Source organism: Oncorhynchus tshawytscha, linkage group LG24 (genome assembly GCF_018296145.1).
Source record: "Oncorhynchus tshawytscha isolate Ot180627B linkage group LG24, Otsh_v2.0, whole genome shotgun sequence".
Classification (NCBI taxonomy): domain Eukaryota; kingdom Metazoa; phylum Chordata; class Actinopteri; order Salmoniformes; family Salmonidae; genus Oncorhynchus; species Oncorhynchus tshawytscha.
In genome coordinates, this window is record NC_056452.1 from 14,387,999 (window position 1) to 14,405,608 (window position 17,610).

Sequence of the window (17,610 nt, forward strand, 5' to 3'; positions counted from 1 at the left end):
TCTGGATTTCAATGGTGCTGTTCACCCTCTACAATTTATTCTCAGTATTGTTTTGATAAAAAAAAAAAACTACAATACAATAGCAGAGACACATTAAACTACTACCATTTGCATTTCATTATTCCCCAATTGAGTACAATTGCAATCCCCTCTCCCCTTATTATTATTTTACGCATTTTTCCTTGTTGCCATGGCAAACCAGTGGAAAAAAGAAAAGAGGTCCTTGCGGTTGTCTTGGATACGAGCGCTTTCCCCCTGTGATGCAATGAGAGGAGGAGAGGAACCTGTGGGAGTGCAGGCAGGGTTATTTTTAGGCGTGACGCGAGCCACACGTGGATTAGGATTTGGTTGTGGTGTATGTGTGTGTGCGTTTGTATGTGTCTGTTTCTGTCAGAGTGTGTGTGTGTCAAAGAGTCTGTGTCTGTCAGTAACAGTGTGTGTGGGTGAGAAAAAAGGGTTTGTATGTGTGCGTGTTGGCATCACAGATTTAAGGTGCAACCTACCTGTTGGGGGTAGATATAACACCTGTGTGCCAGGACCACACATTAAGAAAGTAGGTGCTGGCTCCTGGCCAAGATGTGGATCCAAGACACCAAGCTTATGTAACAGAAAACCTTTCACAAATATATATCAGAGACCTGTAAATGACTGTATAGAAATAGAAATGCTACCCTCAGTGTTTCGCACTCCTCTCTCTCTGAGATTGTGTTAATCCTGTTGTCGTCCATCCCTCTGTTTGTGTGGCCCTGGCCCAGTGTCAGGGTTTCTCTCCACTTCAGCGTTGCGCTTCTCTTAATTGGTTGGCAGGGTGGAGAGATGATGATTGCAGGCCTGCGCTGCGAGTATGATGTCATAGCAGCTGTGGTGTCAATGTAGCCTGGGCTCAGTATGACAGAGAACATGGGACTTTGGATCACACCTAAAGACAAAGCAGTCCCCACAATAAAAAAGACCTAGCAGGAGCACAGCTACAGGCCCTGATCTCTGTTGTAGAATGTAATGCAACTAATTTACATTTATATACCCTTATTATTTAGATTGGAAAGTGCTTTATAAAGGCTTAATCGCTTGATTACAATTTCATCCGTTTTCATAATAGGCTAAGAAAATGATATCATTCGGTGTGCAGCGTCATTGGGCTGATTTTGCCCCTGTATAAGAAACGCTCCGGAAAAAAAGAGAGGGAGAGAGCTGGTGAAATAAAGCAGGAAAATGCTGACCCCTCTCTCTCTCTCTTCACCCTCTGTAAACCCAGCTCAAGCATGGCCAAGGCTGCCTGCAAGCTGCCTGCATACTTTTAACAAGCTCTGTCATTTGTGTGTGCGTGTTTGTTGTGCGTCTATGTGTGAGAGAGCAACTGTATGTGTGTGTGTGCGCGTCTGTGTGTGCTTTATCGTGTGTGTGCTTGCCTGTGTGCTCTGTCATTTCCCAGTGTGAACACCGGAGGGCTGGGGAGGGAGGGATAAGCTGGGGGGGGGGGTGAACTGGTGTGAATGTTTTAAGAGCCTGATCTGAGTAGATCAGTGTTATACAAAGCCCTGGGCAGTGGTAGAGTACATTTCACACTCTGGGTTTCAGTGTGTTTCAATGGCACAGCAGGAACTACAATTCGAGCTTCTGTCTAAGTATTGATGTGGTGGTAATATACTCATCTGCATAGACACACACTTTTTAGATGATGATTGTGCTTTGTGCTTTATACTGTAGGAAGTGTGTGTGTGTGTGTGTGTGTGTGTGTGTGTGTGTGTGTGTGTGTGTGTGTGTGTGTGTGTGTGTGTGTGTGTGTGTGTGTGTGTGTGTGTGTGTGTGTGTGTGTGTGTGTGTGTGTGTGTGTGTGTGTGTGTGTGTGTGTGCGCGTGCGCGTGCGCGTGTATGTGATGAGGCGGTTGAATGATAGACTTTCCCTCCAATTTGGCTACCACCCCTTCACCCTGACCACAGTCTGCTGTATATTGTCATGGCAACCAGGCATTAGCATCATTGGATGCTGTTCTCCCTCATCGACTTCACTTCACTTCACCTCTGTTCCATTTCTCTCTCTCTCTCTCCTTCCCTCTCCCTCTCTCCTCTCCCTCTCCCTCTCCCTCCTCTCTCTCTCTCTCACTCTCTCTCTCTCTCTCTCTCTCTCTCTCTCTCTCTCTCTCTCTCTCTCTCTCTCTCTCTCTCTCTCTCTCTCTCTCTCTCTCTCTCTCTCTCTCTCTCTCTCTCTCTCTCTCTCTCTCTCTCTCTCTCTCTCTCTCTCTCCAGCTCTCTCACACACTAACGTCTCACTCGACTCTTCAATCCGTTGCTATTTGTCCTTGATTTCTCACTGCTGTAATGTAACACAATTCTAGGACTCTTCTTCACAAATCCATCGGCAAACAATTTATTTAGAACATGTCTGAAGTTGTTGAGCCTCTCCAGTCAGTTCCTGATGACATTAAGCGTAATGCCAATGGGTTCAATCAGATGCCTTAACGATCCTCTCCAAGCTAGTACAACATGTTATCCTGCTTACTGTAGCCAATCTCTTTAACTAGCTATAGTTGACTTCGTGGAAACTGAGTTGGACAGTGTGGGTGTTACCTATAATTAGACACTGACAACAGGGGAATGGGCATGTGTGGGCATGGGAACTATACTGGGACAGGGGTGGGCGTAAATAACATGAGGGAGAACTCCCTCAGTCTCCCTCTACTGCTTTTTGTCTGCTTCTCTTATCGTCCCTCCCTCCTCTTGGTCCATTTCTCCAGTTGGGTGATTGAGGGTGGTCGTTTTCATAATTGATGAATAATTAATGTTTGTTTACCATGTTCTTCTCCCTACCTCTCTCATTCTCTCTCTCCAGCTGACCTAACAAGATTCAAAGAAGAGGATTTGGGAAAACCAGATTTCCAAAATGCCCGTGGCATCATCCAGCTCGGACTCTGGTAAGTGGCTTGGCCTCAGCGTGACGGAGCGATAGAAAGAGATAGAGATAGCGAGAAAGGGGTGAAACGTGTGTGTCTGTGTGTGTGTGTGTACAGTTGAAGTCGGAAGTTGACATACACCTTAGCCAAATACATTTAAACTCTGATTTCACAATTCATGACATTTAATCCTAGTAAAAAATTCCACGTCTTAGGTCATTTAGGATCACCACTTTATTTTAAGAATGTGAAATGTCAGAATAATAGTAGGGAGAATGATTTATTTAAACTTTTATTTCTTTCATCACATTCCCAGTGGGTCAGAAGTTTACATACACTCAATCAGTATTTGGTAGCATTGCCTTTAAATTGTTTAACTTGGGTCAAATGTTTTGTGTAGCCTTCCACAAGCTTCCCACAATAAGTTTGGTGAAATTTGTCCCATTTTTCCTAACAGAGCTGGTGTAACTGAGTCAGGTTTATAGGCCTCCTTGCTCACACAAGCTTTTTCAGTTCTGCCCACAAATGTTCTATAGGTTGAGGTCAGGGCTTTGTGATGGCCACTCCAATACCTTGACTTTGTTGTCCTTAATCCATTTTGCCACAACTTTGGAAGTATGCTTGGGGTCATTGTCCATTTGGAAGACCCATTTGCGACCAATCTTTAACTTCCTGACTGATGTCTTGAGATGTTGCTTCAATATATCCACATCATTTTCCTACCTCATGATGCCACCTATTTTGTGAAGTGCACCAGTCCCTCCTGCAGCAAAGCACCCATACAATATGATGCTGCCACCCCTACAACATGATGATGCCACCCCCATGCTTCACGGTTGTGATGGTGTTCTTCGGCTTGCAAGCTTCGTCCTTTTTCCTCCAAACATAACAATGGTCATTATGAATGACCCCCCAGTCCAGCATATTTCCACATAACAGAGAGAAACACAGCTAAAAAGAAACAGAGAAGGATGGAGGGGTAAAAAGAGATAAAGCGGTGAAGTGGGAGAGAGACAGAGAGAGAGAGATAGGGAGAGAGATGGAGCAGGTAGGGACAGTTTATCACGTGGGGCCCTGCAAGTTATCTCCACTCCTCTAATGTGACTTAATGATGTGCCTAATGAAGCAGTGAATTTGGACTCAAACTCAGACTTATCAGTTCGGCTGTCTGGAAGGATCCCCCCCCCCCCCATGAGGCTTCTCTAGTGGGTATTAGTGTTGGGGTGAGATGGGGGTTTGGGAGTTTTGAGATTGGGTGGGCTGATTTCTCTTCAAATAAAACCTTTCAATTCCCTGATTGTGGGCTGATTTCTGTGTTTGCTATTGGACAGAGAGAGGGAGTGGGAGAAGGACATTGACAAGGACAGGGACACAGGACAGACATATACACAATGACAAAGACAGAGACAATTTGTTTATCTCACCATTGGGAGATGGAAGAGAGGGGCAATTCTCTCGTTTGAAGTGTTTTCACCCATGGCTGGCTGACTCAATGTATTACCGAAAGTTGTATGGCATCTGATATGAAGTATATGTAGCTCATGAGTTTGAGCAGGCGAGGTGAGGAGGGGAATTTAGATTTATGGCGGTTCAACACCCCTGAGATATTGAATGTGCATTAAATCTGTATTTAGAAATGGCCTGCATGTCAATCTCTGATTGTAAACTAGCCAAGGGGGAGATCTCCCTGATGGACGTTTTCTGTAACCAAGAATTAATTGTGCCTCGGAACAATTTCTTGTCTCCCAGTTATCAAAAAAGTTAGCATTTTATAGTATGGCTATTGTTTGGCGCTGATATGCAGCCGGTTACAATTACATTTGGATTTGAAGCGAGGAGGTGGTTCATGCACTCGGTCAATGAAGCCGTAATGTTTTTATGTGCACTGCTTCGTGAGCATAATGCTAATAGCTAGCTACAGCCATAATACAACACAGAGGAATACTTTATTGAGTTTCATAGCTTTCCCAGTCTCTCTTATTACTTGGATTTTGGCAACATCTCGATTCTCCACCCTTTCCCAGAAGCGTGCACTTGCACACTCCTGTCATGAATTTAAAGGTATAGGATTGGTTGGAAGGAGTTTTCATCCGTGTTCAATTCATACGGGAAAGAGTCCAAGTGTAGGGTGGAGAATCAGGACACGGCCAATATGTGGTGAACCATGATGATGTCACTAAACAGGAAGGACGTTCTTGATATAAGCACCAATCAGAAGATCCCCCTCCCTCCCTCCCTCCCTCCCTCCCTCCCTCCCTCCCTCCCTCCCTCCCTCCCTCCCTCCCTCCCTCCCTCCCTCCCTCCCTCCCTCCCTCCCTCCCTTCCTCCCTCCCACACACACACACACACACACACACACACACACACACACACACACACACACACACACACACACACACACACACACACACACGGTAGTGGCTAGTAGAAGATCATTGTGCCTTGATTCCCCCTTCCTTTCCAAGCATCACACCTCCTACGTGAGATGCATCACTCTATCCCTCCTCTTTCCCCCTTTATTTCTCTCTCCCCCTTCCTCTCTGCTCTGAGAGGCTTCCATTCAGGGGGAGAGGCTCAGTCATCCTTGGCAGCTCTCAGGAGCTGCAGGTATTGAGAGGGGGAGGAGGAAGAGGAGAGAGAGGCGCTCTGAAGGAGGGGAGGAGAGGAGAGAGGGTGAGAGGAGCTTCTCTCAGGCTGTCTCAGGTGTAAGTGTGTAAGTCGTCGCTAGGTGTGTGTGTGTGTGTGTGTCATGGAGGTGTGTGTGTACCACACGGCTGGCAGCCTGTTTTGAAGGTTCTCCCTGGAGAACTCTGTCCTGTCCCTGGAGTGCCTGGAGCTCAGTGGGAAAGGTAAGGACAGGCGGATGGGGGTGATGCTGATGATGGTGATGGGGGGTCATAGAAAGGATGAGGGTTTTAATGGTTTGTCTATGGTGAAAGGATTAGGGTTTTAATGGTTTATCTAAGGTGAAAGGATTAGGGTTTTAATAGTTTGTCTATGGTGAAAGGATTAGGGTTTTAATAGTTTATCTAAGGTGAAAGGATTAGGGTTTTAATAGTTTATCTATGGTGAAAGGATTAGGGTTTTAATGGTTTATCTATGGTGAAAGGATTAGGGTTTTAATGGTTTATCTATGGTGAAAGGATTGGGGTTTTAATGGTTTATCTATGGTGAAAGGATGAGGGTTTGCACTCTGTTGATAGGGGTCATAGAAAGGATGAGGGTTTGGATTTTATGGTTCATCTATGGTGAAGGGATGCAGGTTTGGATTCTATGGTTCATCTATGGTGAAGGGATGCGGGTTTGGATTCTATGGTTCATCTATGGTGAAGGGATGCGGGTTTGGATTCTATGGTTCATCTATGGTGAAGGGATGCGGGTTTGGATTCTATGGTTCATCTATGGTGAAGGGATGCGGGTTTGGATTCTATGGTTCATCTATGGTGAAGGGATGCGGGTTTGGATTCTATGGTTCATCTATGTTTGGATGGGTTCCACTTACTCCCTGTATGTTTTGGTGTAGAAATAGAAGTGTAGTGTGGTTGTGAGAATTATGAGCTATCTGGGAGATACAAGCGAGACAAATGAGTACCGGAGGCAATAGGGTGTGGATGTGCGAGACTCATTGCTAAGGTGTGAAACTGTATTCATCCAATGTCAGAAATAACTAACAGCCGAATCTCAAGCATATGGGACTCTACTTATCATGTTGTATGGTGTTCCTGTCCTTTACTTTGACCATTGATCAAGTGGAATTATGACATACTAGCTAAACTATTGTATGTATAGATTCAATGTCTCTTATGACTGAAGGAAAATGAGAGAGTGCGTAGAGAGAAAACATGTACTACTTTACGCAGAGCCCTCATATAGCCATAGAAATAGAACCAATCTATTTAATTCTATTTCTATGATAATAACCATTATACTCTTCATGACAAATATGGCTGCCCGTAACAGTAAATGGCCGTGCGTTACAATAACCAGGAGATAGATAGTGACAGCCTCCCATAGAACAAAACTGAATGATAGTACATTGATAATACTGTATGTGCTCTCGGTGTGTGGGGGACGTGCTCTTATAGATTCTATCCATAATTGATGGTATTAATTCATGTTGCATTTATTGCATGCTATACTGCAAGGAAATGTGTCACTGTACAAATGGATAGTGGTCGAAATGGAACGTAAAGGAAATTGGATACCTGGTCAGTCGCACAACAGAATGCGTTGAAGCTTTCACAGGACGTACTGGAATTCTATGCCTTTGTTAGACAAAATGTTGCGTTGACGATCATAAGTAATTGTACTATACATTAAATAAACAGCAAGAGAGAGAGAGGTGATGGAGGAGTGAATAAGATGACGCTTGAGGTACGTACTGCTGTACAACACAGTGAGGTCGAGATGTAGAAGTCGGACGTTTACATACACTTAGGTTGGAGTCATTAAACTAGTTTTTCAACCACTCCACAAATGTCTTGTTAACAAACTATAGTTTTGGCAAGTCGGTTAGGACATCTACTTTGTGCATGACACAAGTCATTTTTCCAACAATTGTTTACAGACAGATTATTTCACTTATAATTCACTGTATCACAATTCCAGTGGGTCAGAAGTTTACATATAGTGTTGACTGTGCCTTTAAACAGCTTGGAAAATTCCAGAAAATTATGTAATGGCTTTAGAAGCTTCTGATAGGCTAATTGACATCATTTGAGTCAATTGGAGGTGTACCTGTAGATGTATTTCAAGGCCTACTGTCACGCCCTAACCTTAGATTCTCTGTTTTTCTATATATTTTGGTTAGGTCAGGGTGTTACTAGGGTGGGTACTCTAGTTGTTGTATGTCTAGGGTTTTGTCATCTAGGGTTTTTGTATGTCTATGTTGGCCTGATATGGTTCCCAATCCGAGACAGCTGTTTATCATTGTCTCTGATTGGGGATCATTTTTAGGTAGCCATTTTCCCCATTGTTAGTTGTGGGATCTTGTCTATGTTTAGTTGCCTGTCAGCACTAGTTTGTATAGCGTCACGGGTCACTTGGTTGTTTTTGTTCATTCATTAAAAAGAGAATGTACGCATACCAAGCTGCGCCTTGGTCCGATCCTTATGACGAACGTGACACCTACCTTCAAACTCAGTGCCTCTTTGCTTGACATAATGGGAAAATCAAAAGAAATCAGCCAAGACCTCAGAAAGAAAATTGTAGACCTCCACATGTCTGGTTCATCCTTGGAAGCAATTTCCAAATGCCTGAAGGTACCATGTTCATCTGTACAAACAATAGTAGGCAACTATAAACACCATGGGACTACGCAGCCATCATACCGATCAGGAAGGGGACACATTCGGTCTCCTAGAAATGAACGTACTTTAGTGCGAAAAGTGCAAATCAATCCCAGAACAACAGCAAAGGACCTTGTGAAGATGCAGGTAACAGGTACAAAAGTATCTATATCCACAGTAAAATGAGTCCTATATCAACATAACCTGAAAGACTGCTCAGCAAGGAAGAAGCCACTGTTCCAAAACCACCATAACAAAATCCAGACTACGGTTTGCAACTCCACATGGGGACAAATATTGTACTTTTTGGAGAAATGTCCTCTAGTCTGATGAAACAAAAATATACATTTTTGGCCATAATGCCCATCGTTATGTTTGGAGGAAAAAGGGGGAGCTTGCAAGCCAAAGAACACCATCCCATCCGTGAATCACAGGGTGGCAGCATCATGTTGTGGGGGTGCTTTGCTGCAGGAGGGACTGGAGCACTTCACAAAATAGATGGCATCATGAGGATAGAAAATGATGTGGATATATTAAAGCAACATCTCAAGACATCAGTCAGGAAGTTAATGCTTGGTCGCAAATGGGTCTTCCAAATGGACAATGACCCAAAGCATACTTCCACAGTTGTGGCAAAATGGCTTAAGGATTAAAAGGGCAAGGTATTGGAGTGGCTATCACAAAGCCCTGACCTCAATCCTATAGAGAATTTGTGGGCAGAACTGAAATAGTGTGTGCGAGCAAGGAGGCCTACAAATCTGACTCAGTTTACACCAGCTCTGTCAGGAGGAATAGACCAAAATTCACCCAACTTATTGTGGGAAGCTTGTGGAAGGCTACGCAAAATGTTTGACCCAAGTTAAACAATTTAAAGGCAATGCTACCAAATACTAATTGAGTGTATGTAAACTTCTGAGCCACTGGGAATGTGATGAATGAAATAAAGGTTTAAATAAATCATTCTCTACTATTATTCTGACATTTCACATTCTTAAAATAAAGTGGTGATCCTAACTGACCTAAAACAGGGAATTTTTTACCAGGATTAAATGTCATGAATTGTGAAAACTGAGTTTAAATGTATTTGGCTAAGGTGTATGTAAACTTCCGACTTCAACTGTATCTCCTAATAGTAGTTGACGTGACAGGCAAGACAGTCTGTCAGTACTTTCACATTAGTTCTTCATTGAGGAGCTCCCTCCTACCTGGTGCGTTTTGTATTCGCTGTTATTCAGATGCAACAGTGCGCTTCACAGAGCGGTCACATTCGGGAGTGTCACCGACAGAGACACAACCTTCAAATAACATCCATCTCTCTCTGCCCTCTCTGGACCAGGACCTGTCAGATGAATACTCAATCACATGTCCCAAATGGCAACCTATTCCGTATGTAGTGCACTACTAACCATAGGACTCTGGTCAAAAGTTGTGTACCATAAAGGAAATAGGGTGCCATTTAGGACTCACAAATCATCAACACCGTTGATGATGAGTAAGGGGAGTTTTCATGTATGATGAGGCTGTCAGTAATAAAAGTGTGGGGCCATAGACAGCACTGTTGAGTGTATTATTTCTGAGTGATCCGGATTTGATTATGTGGTTTGGTTATCCTAACAATAAAACCTGGGTTTTATATAGCCATTTTCAAAGACCCAAAGATGGATGGTTTGGTGACACAATGGTGTCATGTTGCTATTGAATTGTTATTATAAACTGAATGCTGATTGGCTGACAGCTGTGGTATATCAGACCGTGTACCACAGGTATGAAAAAACATTTATTTTTACTTCTCTAATTATGTTGGTAACTGGTTTATAATCGCAATGGTTGGTGGTATAGGCCCAATATACCACTGCTAAGGGCTGTGTCCAGGCACTCTGCGTTGCGTCATAAGAACAGCAGTTAGCTGTGGTATATTGGCCATATACCGCACATTCCTCGGGCCTTATTGCGCAATTATAGATTATAATTGTCATTATAAAAACAAAGTGTGTCTACGCTACACATTTGCCTGTTACCTTCCTGACAGCCATCATATAATAGAGCTGTTGTTCAACCCTGTCATCTTTTTCTGGACATACTACCATTCAATATAATGGGAGGTGCAAGAGTGAAATGTCACTAAATATCACTGGTTGTTGTCTGGACTGATGACCTTCAGCTTGGTAATGAGGTCTGAGCCCTTCTGAGGCACGCAGACAGGGCACAATGACCATCACCATGGAGATGTTGTTGTGATTTCAGTGGCTGGTATACTGCAGGCCCTTCAGAGGGTTTGTTGTGTTCTCAACAGGGAAGGGGGGGGATTGGGAATATCTGACTGTCAGGAGGTGTTACACACATACAGTGTGGCGAAAAAGTATTTAGTCAGCCACCAATTGTCCAAGTTCTCACACTTAAAAAGATGAGAGAAGCCTGTAATTTTCATCATAGGTACACTTCAACTATGACAGACAAAATCAGAAAATAAATCCAGAAAATCACATTGTAGGATTTTTAATGAATTTATTTGCAAATTATGGTAGGTCATCGTCAGTGTGGAACATATTTGATTTATAAATCGCTCCACAGCAGTGCACTCACTTCAATAAATTTAACAGCAATTACTTAGTCATATCAAACACCTCATTGATTCATTCAGAGGGAGCAATGTCGAAAGAGGATTTCAGGGAAGCTACCCAAATAGCTTACCGAAACACTACCTGTTAAGACCCTCGAGACATGCCAGTGTAAATTACCGAGTAGTCCTTTAGCAAATTCAAATCCAACATCATTAGTCTGTATTTCCTACATCCTTCAAACCTCTACAAAACCAATATCCACAGTACATCCTGTTGTCATTGTCAGGCGCTCCATAGAGGCGTGTGTATTTGTATGTGTGTGTGTGTGCATGCACTTGGAAATGACTGTCTATCTGCTAAAACCAGTGTCTGCTCCTCTGTGACCCAATCCCCATATCACCTGACCCCAGATCTGTCTGTACTTTAGCTAACCCCTCTGACATACAGTACCAGTCAAAAGTTTGGACACACCTACTCATTCAAGGATTTATCTTTATTTTCTATGTTATAGAATAATAGTGCAGACATCAAAACTATGAAATAACACGTTTGGAATCATGTAGTAACCAAAAATAATATTGAATATTTGAGATTCTTCAAAGTAGCCACCCTTTGCCTTGATGACAGCTTTGTACACTCTTGGCATACCAGCTTCACCTGGAATGCTTTTTCAACAGTTCCCACATATGCTGAGCACTTGTTGGCTGCTTTTCCTTCACTCTGCGGTCCAACTCATCTCAAACCATCTCAAATTGGGTTGAGGTCTGGTGATTGTGGAGGACAGGTAATCTGATGCAGCACCACATCACTCTCATTCTTGGTCAAATATCCCTTACACAGCCTGGAGGTGTGTTGGGTCATTGTCCTGTTGAAAAACAAATGATAGTCCCACTAAGCACAAACCAGATGGGATGGTGTATCGCTGCAGAATGCTGTGGTAACCATGCTGGTTAAGTGTGCCTTGAATTATAAATAAATCACTGACAGTGTCACCAGCAAAGCACCCTCACACCTCCTCCTCCATGCTTCACGGAGGGAACCACACATGCAGAGATCATCCGTTCACCTACTCTGCGTCTCACAAAGACACGCCGGTTGGAACCAAAATATTACATTTGGACCAAAGGACAGATTTCCACCGGTCTAATGTCCATTGCTTGTTTCTTGGCCCAAGCAAGTCTCTTCTTCTTAGTGGTGTCCTTTAGTAGTGGTTTCTTTGCAGCAATTTGACCATGAAGGCCTGATTCACGCAGTCTCCTCTGAACAGTTGATAATGAGATGTGTCTGTTACTGGAACTCTGTGAAGCATTTATTTGGGCTGTAATTTCTGAAGCTGGTAACTCTAATAAACTTATCCTCTGCAGTAGAGGTAACTGTGGGTCTTCCTTTGCTGTGGCGGTCCTCATGAGAGCCTGTTTCATCATAGGACTGACCTTCATGTCTTAAAATAATGATGAATTGTAATTTCTCTTTGCTTATTTGAGCTGTTCTTGCCATAATATGGACTTGGTCTTTTACCAAAAAGGGCTAACTTCTGTATACCAGCCCTACCTTGTCACAACACAACTGATTTGCTCAAACACATTAAGAAGGAACGAAATTCCAAAAAGTATTTTTTAACATTTTAAATGCATTCCAGGTGACTACCTCATGAAGCTGGTTGAGAGAATGCCAAGAGTGTGCAAAGCTGTCAATTAGGCAAATGGTGGCTACTTTGAAGAATCTGAAATATAAAATATATTTAGATTTGTTTAACAATTTTTTGGTTACTACATGATTCCATATGTGTTATTTCATAGTTTTGATGTCTTCACTATTATTCTACAATGTAGAAAATAGTAAAATAAAGAAAAACCCTTGAATGAGTAGGTATGTTCAACCTTTTGACTGGTACTGTATGTGTGGCATGACAATGACAGACAGATCTCAGACCAGTGTATTCCCTATGTGGATTCACTACACAACAAAAACACCCACACACCCTGCCTCCCTCACTGGAGCCGTAGTGCACCATAGCAACCGGTTGCCTCCTCTATTGCTGATGTTAATGTCCCCACTGTGTTCCCAAAGCACTAACCTAACGTAGCAGGCGTAAAAACGGCATTTCTTTCTTTCGGGTCCTGACGAGAGGGAAAAACTCTCTGCGGAGGTTATCTTCTGCACTGTTCAACCAGTCCAGTAAATGTGGAGGAGGAGTTAAGATGGAGGGTCGCCTTGGTAACGTCCAAAAGCGTATGTTGCGTCACAGGCTCTCTTTCCATTTCCCCTGAAAACCGTATGCATCCGGTTGAGAACAATCCCCACAGAGGGTGCTGAAACACAAACAATAAGAACTTTCATGTGCAACATTAGTGCTTTAATTGCAGCTGTTGTTAGCATGGGAATGCTAAACCGCATAGCATGAGAATGCATGAGTGTGTGTGTAACTCAAGGTAGTCCCTTCTCCCTATTATTTTTTCTAGTTTAAAGATGTCTACCTTTTCCCCTAAAGCAAACAGAGGTTATTACAACCGGTATTACAACCGATTGTATTGTTTTCGTTGTGGTACCTTAGCGGCTTCCCCATGACATCAACTGAAGCTTAGCAATCAATGGCTGGTCACCTGTGGCCTCATGCTGCTGTTTTGGGTGAATATGGACAAGAAGGGAGCATTCTTTGATGTAGTTTTATCTTTTGTGATGGGCTAGTGGCCAAAGCCTTCGTCTGTCTGCCATCTTAGGCTGTTAATAAAGCCAGTGGAATGTGGTAATCTTGCTGACTGCTCTACACGCTTATACAGGGGTGCAACTTTGGTTTTGGAAGGGAGGGGGCGGGCAAACACTCCAAACAGCCTACCCAACACTCAGAGGCGTTCTTAGAGTCCAAAAGCACACCGTTGCCTCGTTTTGTATTACATTCCAATGATACAATTGGGGGACAAAAATGCAATTTCAGAATGTGGGGAGCCTGTCCCCAGTGAAAGTTGTGCCCCTGCTCTTGTAAAAAAGGGCTCTTTGGCTGTCCCTACAGGATAACCCTTTTTGATTCCAGGAAGAACCCTTTTGGGTTCTATTCAGTACCCTCTGTGGAAAGGGTTCTACGTGGAACCCAAAAGGGTCCTATCTGGAAACCTGTTGTTGAGCCTCGCACTTCAACGCTCTTAGTTGTTGTGGAAATTGACCCACGATACTGTTTCATTTCTGCGTCTATGTCATATCGCTGCGTCTGTCTTCAAACCGTATTTCAACGATAGTTGATTAGTTGATTACTGTACAAATGCTTGCGTTTTTACTGGTTTTACTGTGTACATCAATTGTGGGATAGAGACAGATGAGTACTTCTTTAGCGTGGTTGAAACTATTAAATCCTGGCAATGGTAGCTGGACACAGTTCATAGGGGAGGATTTAACAGTAATCGTTCCCCTACTAATTTAATACGTAAAGATGACACTGTATTTGAATTAGAAACACAATAGCATGCATTACACAGATTCCGCATACACTATGGGAAAGGGATCACCTGAACTAATACTGACATCTAAACCTACCTATGTTGGTGAACTTCTGACCTGTACTCTTCTTACTCTTAATTCTACAACTCTTTTATTGTAGTGTAGGTCGGGGAAAGTGAGCGAGGCAACCCAATCTGGCAACTGACACTGAGCAGCAAGGCATTGAGACACAAGAAGGAGGCCATGTTGGATTTGTGATAATCCTTCTGAATAATACAACAATGGCAGCAGTAACCAACCGCTGTTGAATAGGGCCATTATTCTCTTGTCGCTTTCACAACTTCGCTCTTAATCTGCCTAGATGGCAAACCTATTCCAAAAGCATGGCTAGGCTACTTATTTCCCCTCCTCTGTTATTTAGCTCTCCTTTATATCTTATTCAAGCCACGTAAAGAGCCTACTGTGATGCCTACATGATGTCAGCATTGTCGGAATGATGGGAATAAGAACAGGAGTAAATGCGAGGGGAGGGAGGGAGGGAGGGAGGGAGGGAGGGAGGGAGGGAGGGAGGGAGGGAGGGAGGGAGGGAGGGAGGGAGGGAGGGAGGGAGGGAGAGAGAGACTCACTAGATTCTCTGATGGATTCTCCAATTACATTGAATGAACTACAGGACAAAATACAAACCCTCCAACCCACAAAAGGCCTGTGGGGTTGATGGTATATTAAATTAAATGATACCACAAATTCCAATTGGCTAAACTCTTTAACATCATGCTCAGCTCTGGCAAATTCCCCAATATTTGGATCCAAGGACTGATCACCCCAATCCACAAAAGTGGAGACAAATTTGACCCCAATAACTACTGTGGGATATGCGTCAACAGAGAACTGCTTCATCATTAACAGCAGACTTGTACATTTCCTCAGCGAAAACAATGTACTGAGCAAATGTAAAATGGTCTTTTTAGCAAATTACCGTACGACAGACCACGTATTCACCCTGCACACCTTAATTGACAAACAAACAAACCAAAACAAAGGCAAAGTCTTCTCATGTTTTGTTGATTTCAAAAAAGCTTTCGACTCAATTTGGCATTAGGGCCTGCTATACAAATTGATGGAAAGTTTTGTTGGGGTAAAACTATATAACATTATAAAATCCATGTAAACAAACAACAAGTGCGGTTAAAATTGGCAAAAAAACACACGCATTTCTTTCCACAGGGCCGGGGATGAGACAGGGATGCAGCTTATGCCTCACCCTCTTCAACATATATATCAACAAATTGGCGAGGGCACTAGAACAGTCTCCAGCACCCGGCCTCACCCTACTAGAATCTGAAGTTAAATATCTACTGTTTGCTGATGATCTGATGCTTCTCTCTGCAACCAAGGAGCATCACTTAGATCTTCTGCACAGATTCTGTCAGACCTGGGCCCTGACAGTAAATCTCAGTAAATCTCTCCATAGCAAAACCATCACCTAAAGAGAAATTAACCTGGAGAAGAGCCCCCTAAGCAAGATGATCCTGGGGCTCTGTTCACAAACACAAACAGACCCCACAGAGCCCCAGGACAGCAACACAATTAGACCCAACCAAATCATGAGAAAACAATAAGTTAATTACTTGACACATTGGAAAGAATTGACTAAAAAACAGAGTACACTAGAATGCTATTTGGCCTGAAACAGAGAGTACACAGTGGCAGAATACCTGACCACCGTGATGGACCCAAAATTAAGGAAATCTTTGACTACGTACAGACTCAGTGAAAGGCAGCCTAACGCAAACCTGGCTCTCAAGAGAAGACATGCTATGTGCACACTGCCTACAAAATGAGGTGGAAACTGAGCTGCGCTTCCTAACCTCCTGCCAAACCATATTAGAGACACATATTTCCCTCAGATTACACAGACCCACAAAGAATTTGAAAACAAATCCAAGCACCATTGTAAATTCAACCTATATTTATGTTTATTTTTTTCTCCTTTTATTACTTTAACTATTTGCACATCATTACAACACGGTATATTAACATAATATGACATTTGGAATGTCTTTCTTCTTTTGGAACTTTTGTGAGTGTAATGTTAACTGTACATTTTCTATTGTTTATTTCACTTTTGTTTATTATCTATTTAACTTGCTTTGGCAATGTAAACATATGTTTCCCATGCCAATAAATCCACAGACAGACAGACAGACAGACAGACAGACAGACAGACAGACAGACAGACAGACAGACAGAGACAGACAGACAGACAGACAGACAGACAGACAGACAGACAGACAGACAGACAGACAGACAGACAGACAGACAGACAGACAGACAGACAGACAGACAGACAGACAGACAGACAGACAGACAGACAGACAGACAGACAGACAGACAGAGAGAGAGAGAGAGACGCAAAGAAGGGCCCTGTACACTGAAGTAAAGAAACTCTGTGGCACACTGTAGTGAGTGTTGGTGATTAAAGAGAATTATGCAGGGCCTGAAAAAGCTTGGTCGGCATTTTGATCTGTTCTCTGCAACCGCTCCAGATTTTGATCTGCAACCTCTTCTCCAGTGGAAGAGGGGGAAGAGGAGAAGAGAGGATAAGGGGAGGAGGGGAGGGATAACAAGGTTTTACCACTGCACTCTACATCTAATTATTTGTTTAGGGAGGCATTTCTTCCTTCCTTCCGTTCTTCCTTCCTGTCCCGGTGGAAGCCAAACCAAGACCAGGGCTGCATCTTTATGTTTTGCTTGACAGCTGGGGGCGGATGTGTTGAAACTGCAGAAGTTGCCTAGGATGAGTATAACTACAGTAATGTCTCTATTATTGGGGAGAGGTCTGCAATGATAGGACAGATGTAAAAAATGACAGGGAGCGCAAAACAAACCATTCGTTAGTATCCTCTTGAAAATGAACAGTATCATTACGACCATCAGAGATTTTTGTGGTAACATAGCGTTTGTGTGTTTGTTAGTGTGTGATTCCTCATAGATTCGTAGTGTGTTTCTCTTAAAATAGGACATACTCGAGGATTTGGAGTGGACTAGAGTGTGTGACTTCCATATATTTTGACACAAGTCAAGGCTGTGTCTGATGTGCAATGCATGCCTGACCTCAGAGTTCCTTATAGCCTTTGCTGTGTTTGTGAAGTGTCTCTATGGTGATGTGAGTACTGAACTATAAAAAAATGTATTTTTTATTTGAACAAATATAATAGATTCATTCATATGAATACAAATCTGTTTTCACGTCAATACATGGGTTCGTTATTTGACTACTTAACATCCTTTACATACTTCATAGTGTCCAGCTTTCTTCTTCTTTTTTTGAATTCCGTTTGGATATGTTTCAAAAGAACGTTATTTTATGGTCACCATGCATCTTGTCCTCCAAATCTTATTGTTCACCATGCATCTTCTCCTCCAAATCTTATTGTT

General features: G+C 42.9%; 1 protein-coding gene across 3 annotated transcripts in view; it reads left to right on the plus strand.

Annotated features, from left to right (window-relative positions):
* The window catches only part of mpp2b (membrane palmitoylated protein 2b), a 42,286-nt gene that overhangs the window by 7,116 nt on the left and 17,560 nt on the right, over nucleotides 1-17,610 (plus strand). For 2 of the 3 annotated variants that reach the window (XM_024386740.2, XM_024386741.2), the window contains exon 2: nucleotides 2,831-2,912. In XM_024386740.2, the coding sequence (XP_024242508.1) occupies nucleotides 2,882-2,912 (31 nt within the window). In that variant the 5' untranslated portion in view covers nucleotides 2,831-2,881. Of the gene's footprint in view, nucleotides 1-2,830; nucleotides 2,913-5,585; nucleotides 5,605-17,610 lie in introns of those variants that run through there. The other variant, XM_024386743.2, reaches the window with a different exon arrangement.